The sequence below is a fragment of the Macrobrachium rosenbergii genome, chromosome 16 (genome assembly GCF_040412425.1).
Source record: "Macrobrachium rosenbergii isolate ZJJX-2024 chromosome 16, ASM4041242v1, whole genome shotgun sequence".
In the NCBI taxonomy this organism is placed as follows: domain Eukaryota; kingdom Metazoa; phylum Arthropoda; class Malacostraca; order Decapoda; family Palaemonidae; genus Macrobrachium; species Macrobrachium rosenbergii.
In genome coordinates this window covers 17,155,443-17,179,336 of record NC_089756.1, presented here as the reverse complement: position 1 = coordinate 17,179,336, position 23,894 = coordinate 17,155,443, and the positions used below count along the sequence as shown (strand labels likewise).

Genomic DNA, 23,894 nt, shown 5'->3' with positions numbered 1-23,894 from the left:
AGATCAGAGTCTTCAGTGAGATTTTTTCTAGGTTTTTCGTGGGCTTGTCTCAATTTCACTTCTGTTAAATCAATAATTTTAACTTTTTCCGTTAAATCAATAGTTCTAATTGTTTCTGTTAAATCTATAATTTAATTTTTTTCTGTTAAATCAATAATTGTAATTTTTTCTGTTAAATCAATAATTTTAATTTTTTGTTAAATCAGTAATTGTAATTTTTTCTGTTAAATCAATCATTTTAATTTCATATGTTAAATCAATAATGCTAATTTATTTCTTTATTTGAAGTGTATGAATAAAATTATTAAACCATTCTTTTTAAGTTCGTTTTAACTCGAAGTGTATGAATAAAACTTCTATTAAATCATTCTTTGTAGGTTCCTCATTCATTGTAACTTCAAGAATAAATTTGTTTTTTCTGACTACTGTAAATTTGATCTCCGCTGAATTATTTTGTACTCTGTTCACTCTTTTTTTTATTCTGTACATTCTTAAGTTGTCTTCTATAAAGTACTTAATACCTAACATGATATCAAATAACAATTTCTAGCAAATTATTATTCCCTGTCTATATTCATGTTATTATTAATATTTCTGTAACATGACAACGTTATGCAGAATAAATTCCTTAGCATGTGTATATTTTCTTACTGGTCCAAGCTCAGGCTAAACACGAGGCAAAATCCAAGATAACTGTGGGAATTTGGTCTGGTGTTTAATTATCCAATATTGAGAAAAGAAGGAATGGAAATAATTATAAGAATATCAAGTTCTCAGAAAGAAAAAAATGACGAGACTCGCTCAAGAACACGACTCAAAAACCAACATCTGTTTTCATGGGTCGAAAGGAATTTCTATTTTAATATTATTGGAGCATTGTCACCTTACATTATAAATTACTGTTGGTTGGTGTGGAACGTAAAATACAGCTGTATTACGTCGTTAAAAGGAGGATTATAGGATTTCAGAGGAAAGGCTCACATTATTACTTTAAAGCACGGAATACCCATCTATAATGTTTTTATCCATTTGAACCCGATGTTTTCTTATGATAGCTAATTTCTGTGAGCTGATGCCTTTCTCTCTCTCTCTCTCTCTCTCTCTCTCTCTCTCTCTCTCTCTCTCTCTCTCTCTCTCTCTACCCAAAGGATTCGCTACATGTTAAATATTATAACTGTTACAGATTTTTACACACCAAGATTAGACTTAGGAGTTATATGCATGAATAAAATAAATGGGATATGGCCCGAAAAAAATGTTTTGGAACTAGTCTAGATCATAATGATTTTTTGTTATATAGCATACCTCTATGAACAGTTTTGTCTAAAAAAAAAGTTATAGAATTGGCGTGTTACTGACAGCTGACAATCAACAACAGAACCCATTTTATACTCAACACTTTATTAATTTTATAATTTAAGAGCACATAAAGTTTCATATACGATACATTCAACGGTATTGACGAATTTGTATGTTAAAATGACGTCACAACATAAATGGTTGTCGATGAGCATTCAAGAGTTTCTGCAAACGGGGAACTTAATATCTAAATAGAATGCAAACAATATATTATGGGGGTTTAGTATTATGCTATTTTTATGAGCAAGCAGTGTTATTATCATGTTTAGGATCAGGAAATTTTAGGTATTCGAAATTATCGCTGTTCAGTAACACTTAGCTTCTCAGCGGGACAAATCTCAGTGCCGAATGAAAGTATACAATATTTTCCATTGAAGTGTCAGTCAGTTGTCATCCTTTCAAAATCTACGACAGAGGTAAAGGAAATAGAAAAAATGACTCTGAGTAATGAATCTACCGTATTCCAATATTTCGGAAAATAAATGATTAGTTCACAAGTTAAAAAGATGACAGAATTACAAGCAGCTTAAAAATTATGTCACTAGATCACCCGTCGTTCAGAACTATATCCCATGAATATCGTACGCTTAGGTGAAGAAAAAAAGGGGAAAAAAATAAAAAGGAAAACTGTTGCAGTAATTACAAATTGCCGTTAACTGCGGTTTCCTCAAGTGGCGAAAAAAGCGACGTAAAATCGGGAGAGGCGAGATACGGTGGAGCTCATTTGAGCTCTGGGGCGTTTCTTCCGCTCGACTTGAGAACGTTCTGTACTGAGATTGAGATTATGAACGGTAGAGCAGGTAATAAAGCTTGCAAATTGCTGTTGGTCAGTTTTCCTTTTACGTTTTCCTTTGTTTTCTCGACTCTTTCTCGCGCAGACTTAATTTTGAAATATGCTGCTGCTTTGCCATTTAAGAAAAGAGAAAACACAGGAAAACATAAAAGAAAAATTTATATGTCTTTATGTATATAGATTTATATATATATATATATATATATATATATATATATATATATATATATATATATGTGTGTGTGTGTGTGTGTGTGTGTGTGTTTGTGTGTGTTGTCTGTGTGTTTGTGCATGAAGAAAAGAGCGTTTAGCTAGACACTCCAAGGGAGATATTTATAATTTCATTATATTCTTCAAGCTTAACCTCATCTTTACAAACCCCATCTTTGCAACAAAAACACATGCTCAGTTACTGCACTATATTTATGCATACGCAAACAAACCACAGAACAGTCGCACAGTTTAATGAGTTTTACTGTGCAAATTTAACTGATATTCTTCGCAACTGTAAACATATTCCAGGCGTGAGTTTAAAGTCATATCGTACCAAAAATTATAATACTAATTTAACTCGACACTCTCCCAGCCATAGCAACCTTAACAATAATGTAGAAAAGTAAATCAATAAAAACCTCATTGACAACTGCGAAACATTACTAAAAAAAAAACATTGTTTCAACAGAATGAATGTGCATAAGACCGGGATGGAGTGGTTCCATGCAAGCACTGTAAGTATTGGTGATTGTTAAAGCCTTATATTTTACTTTGTTATTTTACGTTCGTTCTCTTATCTTTTTTTAATGATGAGTGCGTGTACTGTCATCTTCTTTTATTTGAGTATTACTTTTTAAAATTGTATTTTACTAAAGCCAGGTCATATAAGGTAGAAAATTATTTGATAATAATTTCTGTTTCATGTTTGTTGTAATTGATGCGACATTAATAACAAAAAAGTACTTTGCGTGGCAAAATTATAAATATTCTGAAAACAAAATTAACAAATAATAGTCAAACTGTCCTCTTTTCTCCATACTACTACATGAACTTTTATCCTAGCCAGTCTGATTTTTAGATGATTCAAATAAAATTTCTGCCAAAAAAAAAGGCACATCAATAATATTTAGCGTCGACAGTTTCATTTCAGTTGATATTCATATGTAACCCTTCATTCTTCGGTACCTACTCATAGGTAGGTGCTGTGTAGTTTACAGTAAATGAAAATATTAAAAATCGGTTGATATGTGTTTCCTCAAATGGCTGATATGTCACCTTTGCAAAAAATACAAATGATTCTCTGAAATAAAGTGAGACGTTTTGCAATATTCATTTGTTGAGACTTGGGTTATTATTAAAAAATGTGTAGACACATATGGAATAAACCAAAAATAAAATTAAAAATTTCTTTGAAACAAACGTCCATAAAAGAAAGTTATGTGAGCCTACAGAGGCCCAGGAGGACTTTAACTTTAACTAATGTGTAAATAAAAAGAAAATTGGGCTAGTACAGGTAAAGGGTATCCACTCCGCCCAATTCTGTTCCCCCTCTTTAGAAGTACAGAGTTTGTTAGACATAGTTCCGAGGTTTTGGAACTGAAATTCCACCCCTTTTTTGTGAGGGGGGATGAGGAGAGGAGGGACCTTGAACACAGCATCGGGTATCATTAATTTGATTTGTTCTATTATACATGATTTTTAGATAAATATTTAGCATCACTTTCTTTTGATTTTTATTTATTTATTTATTTATTGCTAAACGAAAAGCCTTCAGGTTTGGTCATCTGTGAAAAATTTCGTAAGGAAATGTAAAGTGATGAACGCAATCCATTTTTGCATCTTAGCATCGCAATCTGTTACAGTTATCACTGGACCGCCCCAACGTTTATTAGGAAAAACTCAAATTTCACACTTTCGTCCCATCTTAACACACTGGTAAGAAAATAGACTAAAGCACGGTGGTTCATTTCCATACCTTAACATTAAGATATCAGAAAGATCATAAAAACACAATTTTTCATTTTTATTTTTCTTTCCTATTCTAAGAGCCAAGCCCCTGTGTTGCAACAGACATAGGCCCAATCTCTTTAAACTCTGGACAAGAGAACTGGAAAAAGTGCAACCGGCTCCTACCCGGAATATTAACAAGGAATTACCATTGCAAAACATCTCCGAATTTACGTCACCAGTGCAGTTTATTGAATAAAGGACTTCTGACTTGCAATGTTGCATTCTCGTCAATAGATGATGGCTGAGCGTAATACGGTCAGTGATGGAGTAGGATTTTGGTGTCGTCATTTATTATGAGAAGTTTAATTTTGCGACAGACGTTTCTGTGGAAGATTAAATAAGTCTTAAATTATTTTTGTTTAAGGTTCATATTTTATCCTTTCGTAGTCAATCGATGTCCGGTAGTTCGTTAACGCCGTGCTGGTAGGCCGAGATAGAGTATTTTCAAAGCTAGTTTGGCTGCTTGGCACCATTGCTTAAACTTTGGACCAATTCTTTAATAACAGCAAATCCCTTACTATGATTTGATTTCATTCGATTAAGTGTTGTAGGACGTCGCGAATACAGCACCTTAAGGATAAATTAAATCCCCGAGTAGTTATAGTTGCGTCAGAAGAAAAACAGCTGTTTATGATCAGGTTTTAAAACCGACGCTACATCTGCAAGCCACTGTTAAGTCGACCTTCGAGTAATTGTTGCCAGCAGGTGGTCAGTCATTTATGGCCAACCATCTGCCTTCCAAGAATGCTACCTGTGTTACACACTAAATGAAATCCAGTTGGTCATGCTCGTATTATTCAGAGGCGAGCATATACACGCATGCGCAGACTCGTTTGAAATGATGTAGAAGAACTTTTGAATTAATTTATACTTTGTACTGGTTTGTGGGACTGGCCAAACACGGTTTCGCACCTGCGTATGTCAGAAAATTAAAAGTAAGTAATAAGCCACTTTATTCATTAAAGTGAGCATTTTTTTTTTTTCACTGAACAAGAACGCAGTTAGCAGGAGCTTCATTTTTATTGTTGAAATCAGCTGTTCGTTGTTTTCAAAAACATGGCCACAGGATCGTTGTCTCTAACCGTCCACTAGTCTGTTACAGTTAGTAACAATATTAAACAAAAGTGTCAGGTGATAAGTAAATATAATTCGTGTGTAGAGTCAGTTTTAGTAGCCATAAATCAGTCAGTCTTGTGTAGAGTAATACTTTCGCAAAGAATTTTCATTCAGTCGAAAATAATGTTGAATCAGATGTGAAAGGTAAGAATCATTGCGACGTACTTAATCTGGACAAAAATAACAGAAATCACAGATCTTTTAAATAAATGGTACATAGATTAACTTTCACAAAATAACAAGCTTCGATGACCTTTATAGCAATCAGCATCAGCTGTGGTTTTTTTCCAATCACTCCCAGATTACTGAATCCATTTTTCTCATTGAATATACCACCCAATATACGAGTAAGTACCAGTAATCCTTTAAAACAATTTGAGAGAATAGCGTTCGGTCCACCCATATAATCGAAAATGTTGCAAGGGACAGGAAAAGGTATCACATAATGGTAATCCTTTAAAAACAATTTAATAGGATGGTGTTCGATCCACCCGTATAATTGACAAGGTTTCAAGGGACAGTTCGGTATCATAAAATGTAGTTTTCACTAACCTGGAACTTTTATACCCAAAATATCACTGACGGTCTTCAAGCCGATGCAGAGTCCTCCAGCGGATTGTCTTGTTGCCTCTAAGATAAATCTCTTGTTTCATCCATATCAAAGCTGATATGCCCTCGTCACTCCGCACAAAACGCAAAAGCATTAAATGCAAATAAATATGATTTTAAACATTCAGTTGAAAGTCAGTGAAGCTCGTTATAGTTCAAAACTCGTTCGTTTAATTAACAGTCGTTTTAGGTCATTAATGTTCCTTAAGGAAGCCCAGTCCAATCTCAAGACGCTAGGCTAATAGGCGTTTGTTCCCTCTTATGCGCAAGCGTGAGTATACAGCGAAGTGTAGCGGTTAACTAATAATTTCTAGGTAGGACGGCCATTTTAACATAACGCCACAAAGAGTTGCCATGCAGTGAATATCATGCTTTTTATGTGTATATTTTTCCCAATGAGCCCTGTCAACAACCTTGGAGGGACAGATAAATCGAAATTATTCAAGAAATTAAGTTGATGAATTTGTAAATACGCGAAAAAGAAACATTGCGAAATTTTCACGTAGATTCGCGAACGTCCGGACAATGAGACTATTAAAAAAACCGACAACATAAACAGAAACAAAAACAATGCAAATTCGCTCAGACTAGACCCAACATGATTATGAACTTGCTCCATTGCTCTTTGACAAGTTTGTTTAACTTCTAAAAACAAATGACTTGTAGATTTTTTGTTAGCGGAAATGTGTCCAGAGTTAAGTAATTAGTCGGTTGCGTATTCAGGTGTGTTGGAACATTACTTTGCAACTAAATAATGAATCTTTTGCACTCTTTTCCTGACAATTTTATGTCATGGGAACATGACATAAAATCATTCTGAATAGTAGGAAATCGTTTAATTTACAAGATGGTTTTGATTACAAGATTAAACTTAGAATATCATGATACTAAAATCATTCTTGTGTATCTAAACGAATTTTGTTTTACTCTTGACGAATCGTCACCCAAAAATGGGAGCGCGTATTGGATATTTTGTAAACAGAATTTATACCTCGTCCTTTCTCTTAAATGAGGACACAAACCGGTTATCTGGTAATCGAAATATTAGGTACAGGTATTGAATAGTTTTGTTTACATATTGTGCCAATTAAAATCATAACCTGGGCGGTGCCCTTCCACTTTTCTTAAAAGCGAAACATAATACAGAAATGAAATTTTCGAAATATGGATGTAAATTATGGAAAAGTTATTTTTTAAAGATGTCAAATAACTGAACTTTATGTTTGTGGGAAAGCCAGTCCGATTTTCGCCTTACGAGAACCGAGTCCCGTAAACACAAGAATTGTATTTCGCAGAACACCTGACTGGAGAACGCTAGTTCATACTTTTAGTTCATTCTAAGTTGAAGGCGAGAATTCCTCAAAAACAAAGCAAGACTAATGACTGACGTTGAAAGGTAATGGACAAATGGATGACATCGAAAGATAAAGACTACAATTATCGTCTGTCTTTGAACGGTATTACCATTAGATTAATATTTCCATAACTGAATATTACTTGTTGCAATTTTTCCGAGTATCCAGAAATAATTTGGATTCACTTGAGATTTCCGGTTTTGGAGGTCGGACCACGATCAAGGTCAGAAAATGAAGAAAATAATGACAACATTTGGAAATCGTTATGACGAGAGTTGCAAAGATGGCAATATACACGTTTCTGTCCCCTTACGTGGGAACGAACGAAACTTGAAGCCCCTACGGGAAGAAATTACTCGGCATTATGGCCAGGGACAAGAAAATAGTCAGTCATCAAGCATAAAGCGTTGTCATTTCATGTTAGAGGACGTTCGTTCATTGCCTCTTTTTCATTCACATTTGAAAAAGAAAAACATGTATTCTTGGTAATGCAAATGATGAAACCACTCTGATCCTTATAGGAAAAAAAATTCCAGTTTCCATTCCTCTCGCTTAATTGCCCTGTTCTATTAAAAAAAAAACACTTATCCTCCAGGTTTTTTCTCCCAGTGTAATGGTTTTATTCGGAAAACGTGATATGGAGGCTTCCAAGTTCGAAATAAAATTTCTCAGTATCTATAAGCGCCATCATATATTATGTCCGGATTAAAAAATAATGGAACAATTTTCTGTTCCAGAACTAATCTATTTATTCATTTTAAACAAAAAAAAACTATATTATCAATTAACTACAATTATTAACACGTAATATAACTGTCGTACTTGTCTGACGAGGTTTAATCACCTTATGACAGAAAATCACTTGCAAGGTAGCTGATAGAGAACAAGTCCTAGCAATATCAACAATTGGCAGTCCCCTCTAGAAGACAGTAGACTTCAAAACGAACATTAAAGAACCCAGAATAGACATGTAAACAGATGTTGTTGGGATATGGAGTTTGAGAAGGGACTGATGGTAAAAAAAATTAGGACAACATTCCAGTAACTCTGGTAGTAGATTAGGTTTTGACATGGCCTAAATTTCAAATTTTGCTGGAAGAAGAACTCACATCTACAGAAGATGAGTGATAATGCTGGGCATGAATAACACTCTATTGTGATGAAAATGTGATTTCTCAGAAGTGTTAAATACCAGAGACTCTCTCTCTCTCTCTCTCTCTCTCTCTCTCTCTCTCTCTCTCTCTCCATACTCTAGACTTGAAATGGATTCTTGGGGTGGAGGGATAAGGCCTGCCCCAGGATCAAGAACCTGTACTGGCATAAAGCCGGCTTAATCATCGTCGTCATCATCAGCAACAACACCCAGTCGTTGATGTGAGCAGAAGCGTCGACCAGTGAAGAAGATGTCTTTTTCGTATCCGGGAGTCCGTCACAGATTATATTTTAGGTTTCTGAAGTTATCAAAAGATTTGAGTATGTGTTATGGACAGTTTCATGTGGACCGAGTATCATTCATGTGCGAACCACTACTCGTACATTCAGTGTTTTGTGTTCGGTATGAATATCGTCTCAAATTTTTTTCACGTTTCCATTTATTAAAATTTGTTATAAGGAATCGACAAACGAATTATTTTTTTTTTCATTTCCTACAAGGTTTTGGTTCCCTACACCTGTATGATTGTAATGTTACATTAATTCTTTTTCTTTTTTGCATTCTACGTTGATCTTTCATTCGTGCTATTTTTCTTGTGTTGTGATATATTACACATGACCTTGCTTTTAGCAGTTTTTAGTGTTTCTATTCACTCTTACGTTGAGGTGAAAGTGTTTCTACTGTCATAAATATCTGTAAAGACAATGCAGCATTCAGTCAATCTTTCCAGTAGCATCTTCCAGCCATTCCGCAGTGGCCATGCTTTAGCATTCACTTGCCATTCTCTTAGAAGTTGTGACTTTCTTTTTTGCGCAAAAAGTTCTTTGCATATCTCCGCCCTTGCCATTGAGGCGTACTGTTGGTTCTTAATGGTTATCACATGTTCTGATTTGGTTTAGTGTCCCACGTCTCTCCCATTATTTTGAAAATGATGCGTGCAACTTATTTTCGTTTTCCAGTGCTAAAATTGGTATTTAATAGTCAGTGACTATTGAAACACTACTTGTTTGTGACTAGATTAGCCTCTTTTCATAGTCTTTGTTTTATTTACAGAATATTTACCCTGATAATATTGATTTAATGATAAACTTTTGACAGTTCGAAACTAATCCCAGCAAAAACTTCAGCAATGTATTTTGACGATGATTAGGACGAAGCAAGAGGTGATCCTGTTACTTTTTTATTTGCATAATTTCGGCATCATTTTCGGCAACATTTTTTATAACTGTTAATACGCGTTTAATACTCATAACTAATCTATATCTATCTATCTATCTATCTATCTATCTATCTATCTATCTATCTATCTATCTATCTATCTATCTATATATATATATATATATATATATATATATATATATATATATATATATATATATATATATATATATATATATATTTATATATATATATATATATATGTGTGTGTGTGTGTGTGTGTGTGTGTAAATGGATGTATGTATGTATGTCTGTGTATGTTCCAGCTGAACTCTGAGATGCATCGAGCGGTTTCAACCAAACTTGGTATACATATGACTTACCATCTTGAAAAGAATACTGTGGGGGTAAGACCACATTAGCACCAAAGGTGCCAAAAGGGGTTGGGGTGGGAAGGGCTTCCCTGCAATGGGGCTGGTTCTGCCTGTAGACTTAGTAACTAAATAAACTCTGCAAATTTATCATACTTCATTTTGGTATACATGTGACTTACTATCTGGAAAAGAATATTGTGGGGGTAAGACATCACTGGCACCTAAGGGGGTGGGGGTCGGAAGGGGTGATGTAAAAATAACTGAAAATGACAGATATTAATATCTGATCCATAGTTTTTGAGGTCATTAAGATGAATGCTGACACTCCCGATGCCCTTTAAGTCCCAGTTCAGCCCCAATAGGAAGGGCAGGTGAGAAGGAGTGAAAAATAAAATGTCTAAAATGACATAGATATTAGTGTCTAATCCATAGTTTTCGAGGTCGCTGAGATAGCACAGTAGTACTCCTGATGCCCTTTAAATTCAAGTTCAGCCCCGATAGGAATGGGGGCTCAGAAGGGGTGAAAATATATAAAGTGTCAAAAATGCTGGGTAATGTAATTGAAGCAACTATCTTAACAGGAAAGGGAGAGAGAGAGAGAGAGCGAGCAGAGGGGGTGTAAGGGAGGAGAAGGAGGGAAAGAGTGAGGGAGAGCTGGAGAGAGAGAGAGTAGAGGGGCTATTAGGGAGGAGAGAGAGAGAGAGAGAGTAGAGGGGGTGTTAGGGAGGAGAGAGAGATAGAGTTTATCGGTTGTTATTCAGTCTCCCAGGCAGCGGCGGGGTCAGTCAGCTAGACAGTAGAGTGGGTGTTAGGAAGGAGAAAGAGGGAAATAGAGAGAGAGAAGGAGAGGAAGTGAGAGAGAAAGTAGATGGGGTTTTAGGGATGAGAGAGAAAGACAAAGAGAGTAGGGGGGGTGTGTTAGGGAGGAGAAAGAGAGAGAGAGTTTATCCATTATCGGTTGTCATTCAGAGTTTTCCCGGGCAGGGCTGGGTTGGTCAGGTAGTAGCAGAAAGAGATAAAACATTAGCGGAAATCGAAACATTATCTAAAACAAATGTGGAAGATAAACAGGTCTCTCTCTCTCTCTCTCTCTCTCTCTCTCTCTCTCTCTATATATATATATATATATATATATATATATATATATATATATATATATATATATATATATATATATATATATATATATGTGTGTGTGTGTGTGTGTGTGTGTGTGTGTGTGTGTGTTTATGTATGTATTTGTGTATGGTGTCACTCATAGTAACAGAAACGTAAGATATTATTATAGTATTAATTACTGATTATTATCATCATGATTGACCATTTTTCATTTTAATTTGTGACATGTTCTTTCCCACTTTACTTTTAGTCGCTAATAATTTTTAGAGTGGCCAGTTTAATTTGTTAATGATTGTCACCAACGAAACAGCATAGTTAAGGAAGTAATGCTGTTATCTGTTGTACATAGTAACAATAGTTAAGGTTAGACAGTAGATTTCTGTAACCTCATTCTAGGAGGAAGAAACTTGGGGTCACTGTACCGTAGGACTTACTGTGTGGCCGCTGAGGTAACTAACTATTTTTACTTATATCTATGGCACTTCTGCCGCTGATTAAGTTTATGTATCTCTATTGTTTTGATTAAGAGAGTGCGTCGAAAGGTCCCGGCCAAAACGTGCCTGACTGACAGTTCAAAGAACACCGATTGTCTTATCAGATAATCGTGTGTCAGTTGATAGTGGTGAGATATTTTGATTGTTTTTAATTTATCTTGTTTCCTCCCATTTTTTAAAGGAATGATTTGAATTGTTAGTTGATTCAGTATCTTTTTTGCCCTGTTGCGGCCTGCGTGCATTTACCGGTAGGCTAGGCCAAGATCTCGTGTAGCATAGGCCATCCCACTCCTGCGGGCCAAACCTATTAGGCTAAACATGGCGAGCGATTTTGAGGTTCCTTCTTTCACACAAGTGACAAGGTTTGTTCTTGGTGTTTCGGGCTTGTCTAATCCTGGTCCCCCGTGTGCAGCTTTGCCCCATGGTAGGCCAATTGTAGCCTGATCTTGAAAGGGTAAACTTTGGTGAAAAAATTTTGGTTAGGGACTAGTATGTTTTTTGCTACAGAATTCAACTTTGACAGTATTGTATATAATGAAGATAAAGGCTAGTGTTCCCTTTTTGCTACACTTGCTACCCTAACCTTAAAGGTATGATGATATACTGCCCAATTCCACCTCCTTATTTGTAGGACTTAGTTTTAGTATTTCTAAGTAAGAGCTCCACACAGACTATTACCTTAGAAATTGATTTTTCCTGTATTTGTGTTGCTGATGGAGGTGGCTTAGTTCGTTGTTGATCAATTATTATTTTGTGACCGTTTGGGAACGCGAGGTTTTGGAAAGGTTGGGAGAAAGACCGGACCACCATGTTGATATGGAACGGTTCCGCACATACCTTACGCAAGTCATCAGGGAGCCATATGTTTAAGAAAGGATTGGCCAAGGAAACCTATTATAAAAGGAACTATAACCTAATGTACCCTAACCTAACCTAGCAGGCCATGTTACTTATTCAGGGGGCTCTGCCCCCCAGAGCCCCCAGTGAAGGAAACTCCACTTTTACCAAAAGCTCCCCTGTAACACTGCGCGTGCGTGATAGCATTCCAGGATGGCCAGCGTACAGTCGACCGATAAAAAATAATGGTCAATTCTTGATGAACAATTAAAATACTATAGGAAAAATCAATTTCCAAATTAATACCCCATTCGGAGCTACTGTATTACCTATTTGTACCTTAGTTTTAATATGCTAATCAACAAATGGTAAAATTACATACTATTATTGTGGCCAGATTCCCGTCTGTCACTAACCAAGATATTTAATGTTTGTGATATTTACTGCCTTTTCTTTGTCTTTACACTCATTCACAAGGAGCTGATAGTAAATGTGGCACCCATTTTGCACGTAAATCAGTATTACTGAGCTAGAGATCTGCAGCAGCAGTATGCAGTTTCACCCAAAAATTTACAGTATATATTAACAATTAGGCCTCAGGTTGAGAGATTCACATAAGACTTAAAAAAGTAACACAAGTCCTATTTCATCAAATATAATTCCAAAATTTAAAAATAGCTCTCTTCCTGATCTCGAGTAGCCAAGGCTACATAATCTCGCGAGTTTGGGACGATTAAGCTGTATTATTTTCAGCTGTGATACTGTTAGGCCGTCTCAACCTTAGGCCATGTGAAGTTTAGGCCGTAACACATGGCGGAAGCTGCTTGGGACGCCGTGTCTAGTACTAGCCCCTCGGGGATCAAAGTATTATGTACACTCATTTTGGCCATTTGTCAAGTTTGGATGTTACAGCCTAAATGATGTACAGCCGAAACAACCAGGACCCATTCTCTCAAAGCTGTGGCCATAAAGGTGTAAATACAACTTACCACAAAGATTACAAAAGAATAACCTCTTTGAGCAACAAGGAAAGGAAATTCAAGGGAACCTTAGAGGCCTACTGTATAGTTGCACATGCATAACAACCTTGGCATTTAAAGTGCACAAAATAGCAAAGTATTTTATATAATATATTAAACAAAAATGCGGTTTTAAGACACGTGACATATATGGAGAGGAATAATTTACCATTGAATATGATACAGGTTAATAATTAAGCCTGGTATCACTATAACATAAGTGCGGAGGATTTTAGAACACAAACTGACCCTTATTGGTGTTACTTTATTACTTATTTCCAAAGTTTTTCTCTGGAGGAAGAGTGTAATGTAGTAATATTTAAATACTGACAATGAATTATTACTTAAGCTTAATGGCACTGTTAGGCTAGGCTAATAATTAGGTTTATCCTAGCTGTTGTACTGAGCAAAAAGCCAATTTAGTCTAGGCTAGACTAATTCTTGTTTTAAGTACTTAAAGCTAGTTATAGTCTAGAGGTTGGAAATACTTATGACAGGCTATCAAAACTCCCAAAACACCATTGTCTCATATAATTAACAGCTAATAGATCAGTTCCTCTTTGTCTTACATACAGTACTTTGTTACTTAGTTCTTGCATATACTGTCAAAGGCTATTTTCTAAGGGGCCATACCTCAAAAACAGTTTATTCTGTCACTAAATCAGTTTTCAATGGTATAGCAATACAAGATAGGAATGTTTTCATAAACTAACATTTCTGTAATTTTTCTTTGCCCTCAATATAACAATTTTAAACGTGTTTTGTGGATTGGTCGTAAGTCAAAAGTTGATACTTAACACTACTGTCAGCATCCATTGAACAAAATATTATGGTTTGGTTTAGAAAAAAGCCATCACAAACAAATACTACTACTCTTGGTGTAGTTATAAACAACAAACCTTTTGTTACCTAACCATGTCTGGACATATGATAGTCATCTTTCTTGTGATGATTACTAGTTCAAACATTACAGTATATTATAAAATATTTTGACTCGTTAGGTTCAGTTCATTAAATAGCCCCCTTCTCAAAAAAAAAATATATAGGGTTATATATGAAACTTGATACAGGTTGACCAGCACTGATTTTGTTGGATTACAGACTGGTTAGGTTAGAATACACTTAACCCAAAAGTTAACCGCCTCTTCCTACCTTTAAAATACCCAGTAAATCAGTACAAGTTGGTAAAAAGAATGAATGAAATATTAAATAAAAATAAAGTGAAATTTTAATGAAGCACGGCAAAATAAATGGTTTAAGTAATTCTGTTGACACACCAAGTTAATCGTTGCCACTTCCAAGGTGAAGAGCTGGAATTTGCAACTGAGCACATTTACATGTTAGGTGAAGGGCAGTCAGGATTCCAATTTTCTTCATCTTGGTTTTTATGTATACATTTTAGGCTATTCTCATTTATATTTTTGCTATATTTTTTTAGGTTTTATTTTTACAACCTGAAAGAGTACTGTAATAGTTTGCATGAGTATGTACAAATGCACAAACTCGGATGCTGGTGTCGAAGAACTTGCTACAGTTTTTTTTTTGGTTCGTTGTCATGCTTATTTTTTATTTAAATTTTACACCGTTCTCATCCATACTTTATTTTTTATTTTTATTTTTATAATCCAAAAGAAACTCAATTGTGTGTCGGTATGTATTGATGTACAAACTCATTCGCTGGTATCAGAGAACTTCATACTGCTTGTTTGGTTCGTGATGTAATGCTTATGATTTTTCAAATTTGTATTTGTTATTCTCATTTATATTTTTACTGTATTTTCTCATTTTTTATTTGTGCGGCAATATGTATGAATGTACAAATGCTTTCGCTGGCATCGAAGAACTTCCTACAGCTCATTTTGGTTCATGTTGTTGCACATATGATTTTTTTATTTATATTTTATGCTATTCTCATTTGTTTTGTATTCTCATTTTTTATTTTTGCAATGCAAAAGATAAATGCAATCAAGTGCCTAGAGTACATACGAACGCACAAACTCATTCGCTGGCATCAGAGAACTTGCCACAGCTTGTTGTGGCTCATGTTGGTATGCTTATGATTTTTTTAAAATTTATATTTTATGCTATTTTCATTTATGTATTGTATTTACTCATTTTTTATTGTATTTATTTTTTATTTTTAAAACCCAAAAGATAAACGGAATCATGTACGCATGGTATGTACAAACGCACAAACTCATTCTCAGCCATCGGAGAACTTGCTACAGCTTTGTTTTGTTCGTGTTGTTATGCTTTTGATTTTTTTATTTATATTTTACGCTATTCTCATTTATATTTTTACTATATTTTCTCATTTTGACAACCCAAAAGGTAGGGTATGTACTAAAGCATAAACTCATTCACTGGTTTTGGAGAACTTTCTATAGCTTTGGTATTGTGTTATGCTTATGATTTTCTTATTTGTACAGTATTGCTATTCTCATATTTTTACTGCATTTGCTCACTTTCTACAACCCAAAAGATAATGCAGTCATGCTTAGGGAACGCACTTACTCAAACAAGTAGCACCAAAAAACAATAGCGTCAGGTTGGTGCAGTGTCTTGGAAAATTTCAAGTTGCACTAGCTGAAATTAGTCTCGGATTAGTGATGGAACCAGATTAACGATTGCCAGATTGATGGTCGTCCAGTATATGTAAGGAATAGTGAAGCCCACCTATAGATTAATATCAGATGCACCACATATGTCTGTGCCACAGTTTTTATATCATATAAATTGCATGAAACATGAGTGATTTGGGAGTTTTAACAGGCTCTCACAAGCTAACATAGTGTAAAGTTTAGACAGTTCAAATTCCCAATGTGGTTATGACAACAAAGGCTGAACTAAAGTATTAACCTAAAAACTACATTAAAGTAGCCATCCATAAGCATAGTCAGCACCAGGGACAGTCTGAGATCACTAACTGAATCCCTGAAGTGTCTTAACTATTTATGCTAAAATATAGCTTGCACAAAACTTATTCTAACTTATGTTTTATAAATCTGTGCCCTAGTGGCAGAGATGTAGCAAACACACAGTGTGTGACTAAAGTTACTGTGTGTCTATCCTTCTTAAGCCACTTTACACTGTCACTAGGGTATGATGTTCTCTGACCTAAAGTAAACTAAAACTAAATAAGCCTTGCAGTAATAGAATTTGCTGGAGAAAAGAGCTGCTATCACTTTCGCTGCTGAGGAAAACTTTAAATTATAAGAACAGGGCAACACATTCAAAAAGTTCAACACCTCTCTAGGAACTTCAGGAGAGGAGAGTTAAAGGTGAACTGACACCTTTGAGGTATGAAATACGCATCACACGACTCATAAATTTCATGTCTAAAGTGTGATAATGTGTGATTTTGTTGCAGTGGTTGATAGAGAATAAAAGTAGGCTAAATTGATGAATTATTATGCAGACTATGGAGGTTATATAATACAGTATTAAATAAAATACTTTACTAAACTGTAGTTATATAAAATGTGCTGGTTTTTACAAAATGGTAATGTGCAAGCCTGTGGTGGTTTTAGGTCATGTAATAAAGACGTGGTTGGAAGTGTTATGAATATGAATGTTGCTTTAACTATTCTAGGTGTAACTTTTGACTCTCAACTAATTTTTGAGAAACAGCTAAGGAAAGTTTCAGCAAATGCCACACCAAAGTTAGGTATTGTTTGTAAAGCCTCATATATTTATAACTGATAGAATCAATGCAACCTGTTTTTGGTAATTTGTACTTCCTTTACTGTTCTCCAGTGTGGATGTCTACTTCTGCCAGAGATTTCTCTTTTAGATTGAGTTGTTCATGGTGGTAGATTTCTATTTCCTAATAGTAGCAGTTATGACTTGGACCATTGACAGATGGTCAATTATTTGTCTTTTTTTCATTAGTTGTATTTCAACAGAGATCAGTGTTTTCATTTTGCTGGAGTTCATCCTCACACCCCACCAACTACACCATTCCTTGGTCCGGTCCATGTCCCGATTAAGGCTGAGGGAAGCTTCATTTCTCGTAAGTGGAAACTTGACTACACCCACTAGCGTTGCACCATTGGCATGCTGAACAATCTTGTTTTCCAGGCCAACAACCATATCACTGTATACACTAAAAATAAAAGTGGACCAAGAACTCTGCCATGTGGAACTCCAAGCACAATAGGTCTTGGTTCACTAAAGATCCCATCCACAGCAACTTGCTGCTGCCTGCCTGTAAGGAAATCTTGAAGTAATCCTAAAACATATCCAGCCACTTTGAGATTCCGAAGTTTATAAATAAGTGCCTTGTGATTTACTAAAACGAAGGCAGCACTAAAATCTATTTAAATTACTCCACACTCAAAACCCTTATCAAGGTTCCCTTGCAAATGGCATGTTGTCTAAAAGAGCATTGGAGGCACCTAACTGCCTCCTGTATGCATACTGACTATCAACTAACAATCCTTTAGATTCCACATACATAGTGGCTAAAAATATTTTTCAGCAACTTTGGAGAGCACAGAAAGAATAGAGATTGGCATGTAGTTACTCCAGTGTGCAGATATGCCACTCTTTGGAACAAGTGCTGTATTACTAAGCTTGCGCTCATCCACAAAGATACTATGCCGACATAAAAATCTATAAAATCTACTAATCTTGGGAGACGACACATTAGAAACTTTTTTTAAAAACAAGGGAAGAAACCATAAGGATCTTCTCCACCCTTTAAAAAACAAGGGATGAAACCATCAGGATCTTCTCCACCCAGCCATATCCAGAGTTTTCTTAACATCCCTAGAGTGAAATGCAAGTTTTGCAAGATTAGGTTGAGGATGACAAGTAATAGGGAGAGGGACATCTTCAGCTGATTGCTTCAAAAGCTTGATGAACCAGTTCAGCCTTTTCCCTAGGGCCAGCAACCAATCTACCATCATCTGTTACTAGTGATGGAATGGAAGACAAACCACCTGACCCAAAGATAGATGATGCCAATTTGGTCCACCACAGATGAGGATGAGTGATTCCTTCAAGTTTCATCTTTAAGGATTTATTGTAATTTCTCTTGGCTGTATCGTAAATTCTGTTTGCAGCATGGCGAGACTCGACAAAACAGTGTAATTTGCATTTGAACGATTTTGTCTCCATGCGTTGAATTTGTACTGTTTGTCGTGGTAGGCTCGTCTACATGTATCATCAAACCTTGGCTGGTCATTTGTCCTAAATTTGGTGACCTCTTTAGGCACATACTTTATCAAAATAGCATTAGTATTTCATTTAACTACTTGGGATCAGGATCTAATATAGCATCTGAATTAAGTGCCTGACAAGCTTCAGTAATGCGATCCCATTTGGCTCCGGATTTCAGCCAGGCTGTTTTTCCAATGGTGAAATTAGGAATTAAAAATCATGTCTGGGAATTGTTTGTGCCAGCCTTTCGTGTTACTTATTATATGATTATAGCATCTATTCACATCCTGCTCATTGTTTCCTTATCCCTTACCATCAAGACTGAGATGGTAGCATATGAAAAGCTACACTGCAGCTGTGCAGTAGGATTTTAAAAGGTCAAATGGGTGTGGTCTAAATGTATTCTCACAACTGCAGCTTATTTGTGATAATAGGTAGAAAGCATAGGTTGTATTATGTTGGTAGGATTTATGTTGTGGAGTAGGATTTTGGTGACCCCTGGGGGGCAGAGAAAAAATTGCATTTACAGTATTGCATGTTGTATTATGGTATGTTGTTAACATGCGTACGTTGTTAACATACGTACTTCAACTTGTCTCCACTTGTCCATCATCATTATAGATTAAAAAGGTGTGATGTTACCATATGGATTGTAACTAATTATGCAAGAGGGGTTCAGAAGTGGAGTCCTCGCTAGCAGTGGGTCAAATGGGTTTAGTATTTGTTGTACACTATTTACAGTACAGGCAGTTAGCGCTTACAGCATTGTAAACCCCATTTATTATCGTAATTATTGTGATGTTCCAGTTAACATTGATTTTCAGTTATCAGTGCTTGGCTGGGAACAGAACCCCCACTGTTAACCTTGGACTGCCTGTACTACTAGATGGTGTGGTAGGCATAATGTGTTGTATAGTAATGTTAGGAAAATCATAATTGGTACATACTGAAATAAAACCTTGGGGGGGGGGATTTTTTTCCACAAAAAAAAGCCTAAAAAAACAGGGCAAACTTTTTTATTTTTAAACATTTATACAAATTCTATTGCTTCCTAAACTACAAATAATGGCTAACTTTGCTTATATTATGTCTAGAGCTTGGGTAACAAGGCAGTTTAATACTGGAAAGAAAAATGTGTGTGAAAAATAAAAACTAGGAAAAGTAGGAAAAGTAAGGTAAACTAATGGTATCTCAACCATCCCCACATGGGATCGTGAGTCTTTAGGGTATAACTACATTTATACCATTAGAATTTCAATATTTCACATTTGAACATAGAAATTTTCAGTTATCAAACAAGTTTTACCGTGTTACTTCAGTGTGTATGGTACAACATGTGTTCAGTATCAATCATGTTCAACTAAAATTTGTATCCTACAAGTATCAATAAGCTCTGTTCCAGAACCAAAGTAAATGTGCATAGCATGGCAGTGGGCAGTAGTTGTGCTTGGAGAGTGGGTGGAATAAAAAAAAAAAAATTAAGTATATCTTAGTTTAACCAGACCACTGAGCTGATTAACAGCTCTCCTAGGGCTGGCCTAAAGGTTACTGTGCTCATTATAAGAGGTGATATATGATAGGGTGAAGGTGTGAGTCTTAAATAACATAAGTCTGTAGCAACTATTAGTAAGGTCTTAAAAAATGGAGAAATTGGATAGAAAAAAAAACGCTAAACTTTTTTTTTTTCCGAAAAGAACACAAAATGAAAACAAAAAATTTTCGCAACCCTAATCAAGATTATAGCTCATTAGAAATTACCCCTTTACTATTACAGTAGCAGTGGTGAGCAGAATTTTGCCAGGAACTTTTTTAAAAGTACTCCATCCAATCAATAGCAATGAGCATTTTTTTTTTTACTTTCACTAGATCACTGATTTTATATATATATATATATATATATATATATATATATATATATATATATATATATATATATATATATATATATATATATATATATATATATATATATATATATATATATATATATACATATATATATAAAAATTTTTCTTGCATTATCAGGCTGTCAACCAAGGCAAAAAGGAGGTCCATGGAGTATGGCAGCACCTCAGCAGCTTGTTGATGTTAAAGTCAAGGTGGAGTCTAAGCCATCTGGAAAGCCTTTGTGCTTATTGGACTTGAAGGTAAGGTGCTTCCAATTGCAGTGTAATTAAACATTTGTGGTTTAATTTTTGTAACTGGAATAATTTTTGTAACGAATACATTTTGGTATTAAAGTTTATGTAAGTTCATCTTGATACCATAAATGGAAAAGATTTAAAAATGTTCATGATTATAATTTCTTATGAGTATTATTAAAGATAGTTTGCTAGGTAACTTTCACATGGAACATTAATGGTGTTAGCATGTTATTTTTTGTATTTACACCGTTTTTTAATCTCAGATTTGTCTTGTAAACACTTTTATATTTACACTGTCTTTTTTAATCTCGGATTTGTCTTGTAAACACAACGGTTTTCCACCTGAGTGAAGATGCTAATTGTGAAATTTTATTTGGAGGATATTTCTAAGTATAAATTTAAAATGTTTGTAAGATAATCTTCATTTACAGTACTGTACTATACAATATGGTATAAAATTTTGCATGTGACAGAACAACCCACAAATTTTTCCTTACAGGTTGCAAAGGATCTTTCTTCGGAAGCTGAGGAGGTCTGTTTGGAAATGAGCCCAGAAACTTTATTAGCTGCTGTGGAATCTTTAAATAAAGTGAGAACTCAGTTAGATTCTATTGCCAAGAAAACCAGTGCATAGTGAAGTGGATTTATGAGTTATAATTTTTTTTATGTACTGGACAAATATAAAACTGTTTAAAATACCACTACCACAAGGTACGAGTACCATAAGTTTGTGAAAGATTTAAGGTGAAAATGACAGACATTCAAGGAAAGCAGGGTCAGCTGGGAAGCAAAGAATCCAACAACTCCGGGATGTCAGAAAAGGAAATTCACAACCAGCCAACCTCTCCTGTTAATGCTGGACCGAGTAATTTTCCCATTGATAAATTTGTCAGTGAAGATGTACCATTATATGGAAAGTATGCAAACAATAGGCAGGCAAGAGGGGGAATGCAAAACAAGAGGCAGCAACGTAATGCTACGAACTTTGGAAAACGGAAGAGAATTGATAACTCGAGGTCAGTTTTTTTATATGAGTGTGATGGAACTTGTTACCTAACAAATTGAATAATCATTGTACTAATTAGATTTTAGTTACTTTTGATATGTTCAATTATTTTTCAATACTGTATTAAGTTTTTGTTGTCCTTAAATATGAAATTTCATAAATTAAGTATCTAGAGGTTTTGGTAATGAAGATATGTACTCAAATGTGTATTACAGCATTCTTACAGTCAGGACATATTATGCTGAATTCAAAATGCATTTTTGTAGTAGGCATTATATATTAATGGAAATTTTACTTTTATGAAAATCTACCTGTAATTTGTGATATATAGTATGCTAAAACTGTGCATATAAAATTAAATTTTTGATAACTGTCTCTTGGTTATGTTTCTAGAAACAATGCTTACCAAATTTGTCCATAATACGAACAGTTAAAAGTAATAAGCTGTAGTGCCTGATCTAGATCCAGTGTAAATCATGGAGATTTTTCTTATGCTTTATTTCCCCTCAGTGCATCCTTCAGCATATACTTGAGTTCTATATATTACTGTACTCCTGTAGTTCTTGACATGCTTTTGGGGAAAAAGACTAGAGTTCCCTTTACTGTACACTTAATGGTCCTTCAATGAATACTAGACTTTGTATAAATTGGGGGCAATAGTTAACGGTTTGATTATTGTGAGGAAAAGGATATCCTTGGTATGGTTTTTTGGTTTATTCATTCTCTGTATTGGGTGAAGTTTGGAAGGACTTGACTGTACATGTTCTTTTAGGTGAATCTAGGAAAGACATAATCATTTTCATGGACCTATTAACATAAGAAATGACAAATTAGAACTTGGATGGAAATCTGTATTTTTTCCAAAAATGCTGTGACATATGTGGGAAATGCCTTGTAAAACCTATTACCATAAGAAGCACAGTTAATGGGCATATTTGGAGATGAATGAATTTTACAGGAGGTTTTTCCATAGCCAACAGTTTCCTAACTGTGATAAATATGTACAGTATACCAAAGCTGAGAACTATTCTGCTTTCAGTCTTTGGTTTGAGATCTTGGATAAGATTTGCTAACATTATTTTGTCCAAGGATGAGAAGAATCTTTAATGAAAATGCCCTTTTCTAGCCTAGGCCAGAGTGTAAGAGAAGTAAAGCAGTGGAACATACCCAGAATGAAGGTTCACTGTAGAAATCATTGAGAAATGTTAACACAAAATTCTTATACCAGAATTAAACTATATATAAATGTCATTTTACCCTTGTTTTGTCCATGGACATAATTCTGTTACCAGCTTATTTGTCTTGACCACCTAGTTTACTTTTTAGTCTTAATGGAGTAGGCGTTTGCTGACTTTTCAAATATCTGGTATCCAAGTGGATCCCCGTAGGTGGTAGTGCCGTCAGTGCACCTTATGTGGTGCACCTCACGTGGTGCACTGTAGGCATTACTTGAGATCTTCGATTTGCAGCATCCCGTTCTCCACAACTGTAACCGCTATCCTTTTACTGTACCTCCACCCGTATTGTTTTTCCATTTGACTCCACCCTCCCTAACAATTGTTTCATGTGCAACTTCAAGGTTTTCCTTCTGTTACACCTTCAAAACTCCCGTCAGTTTCCCTTCCAGCGTCGATTGACCTGATAGGTCCCAGCGCTTGGCCTTTGGCGTAAATTCCCTATTCTATTCTGTCCTATCCAAGTGTATCGGTTCCGATAACCTTTTGGTTTCATTCAAGTTGTCCATACTGGTACAGAAGGTAATTTAGTTGTGAAGTCCTGTAAATTAGTACTTTGATATCAAAGGAACTTATTGCTTTTCTTGTTGTGCAATATTGTCTTGTTAATACTGCTTTATGTAATTTTTTTTTTTAGTCAGTTATAGAATAATATACTAATGTGTGTGACCTGTTAATTTTTCCAAAAATAGTGGCCACATGAAGTTTGAAGGAAGAGATTACAGTCTTCTAGAGTATACAGACTATGTGCAAGCCCAGTTAGATGTAGAATCTCACTTCAACAAAAAGTTCTCCTTCGAAAAGCCACCAGATGATGGTTGTGGTGCTTGGATACTGCCAGCTGCTGAGTCCATGTTTACCCAAAGGATTTGGTTGGTAAGTTGAAAAGCTTTAAAGCTGACTTTGGCAAAGTCCACTTAGGTAATTATAGATATTCATTGTGATACAGACGTTTT

At 35.2% G+C, this 23,894-nt stretch overlaps 1 protein-coding gene across 6 annotated transcripts in view; it reads left to right on the top strand.

Moving 5' to 3' along the window:
* The first annotated feature begins 2,839 nt into the window (after nt 1-2,839).
* The window catches only part of aft (adrift), a 38,601-nt gene continuing 17,546 nt past the window's right edge, over nt 2,840-23,894 (top strand). The window contains exons 1-5 of one of the 6 annotated variants that reach the window (XM_067118462.1): nt 11,432-11,489; nt 17,296-17,402; nt 20,579-20,700; nt 21,197-21,713; nt 23,631-23,814. In XM_067118462.1, coding sequence (XP_066974563.1) covers nt 21,448-21,713; nt 23,631-23,814 — 450 coding nt within the window. In that variant the 5' untranslated portion in view covers nt 11,432-11,489; nt 17,296-17,402; nt 20,579-20,700; nt 21,197-21,447. Of the gene's footprint in view, nt 2,881-11,353; nt 11,490-11,531; nt 11,663-11,695; nt 11,897-17,295; nt 17,403-19,382; nt 19,448-20,578; nt 20,701-21,196; nt 21,714-23,630; nt 23,815-23,894 lie in introns of those variants that run through there. The other 5 variants (XM_067118465.1, XM_067118460.1, XM_067118464.1 and 2 more) reach the window with 5 other exon arrangements.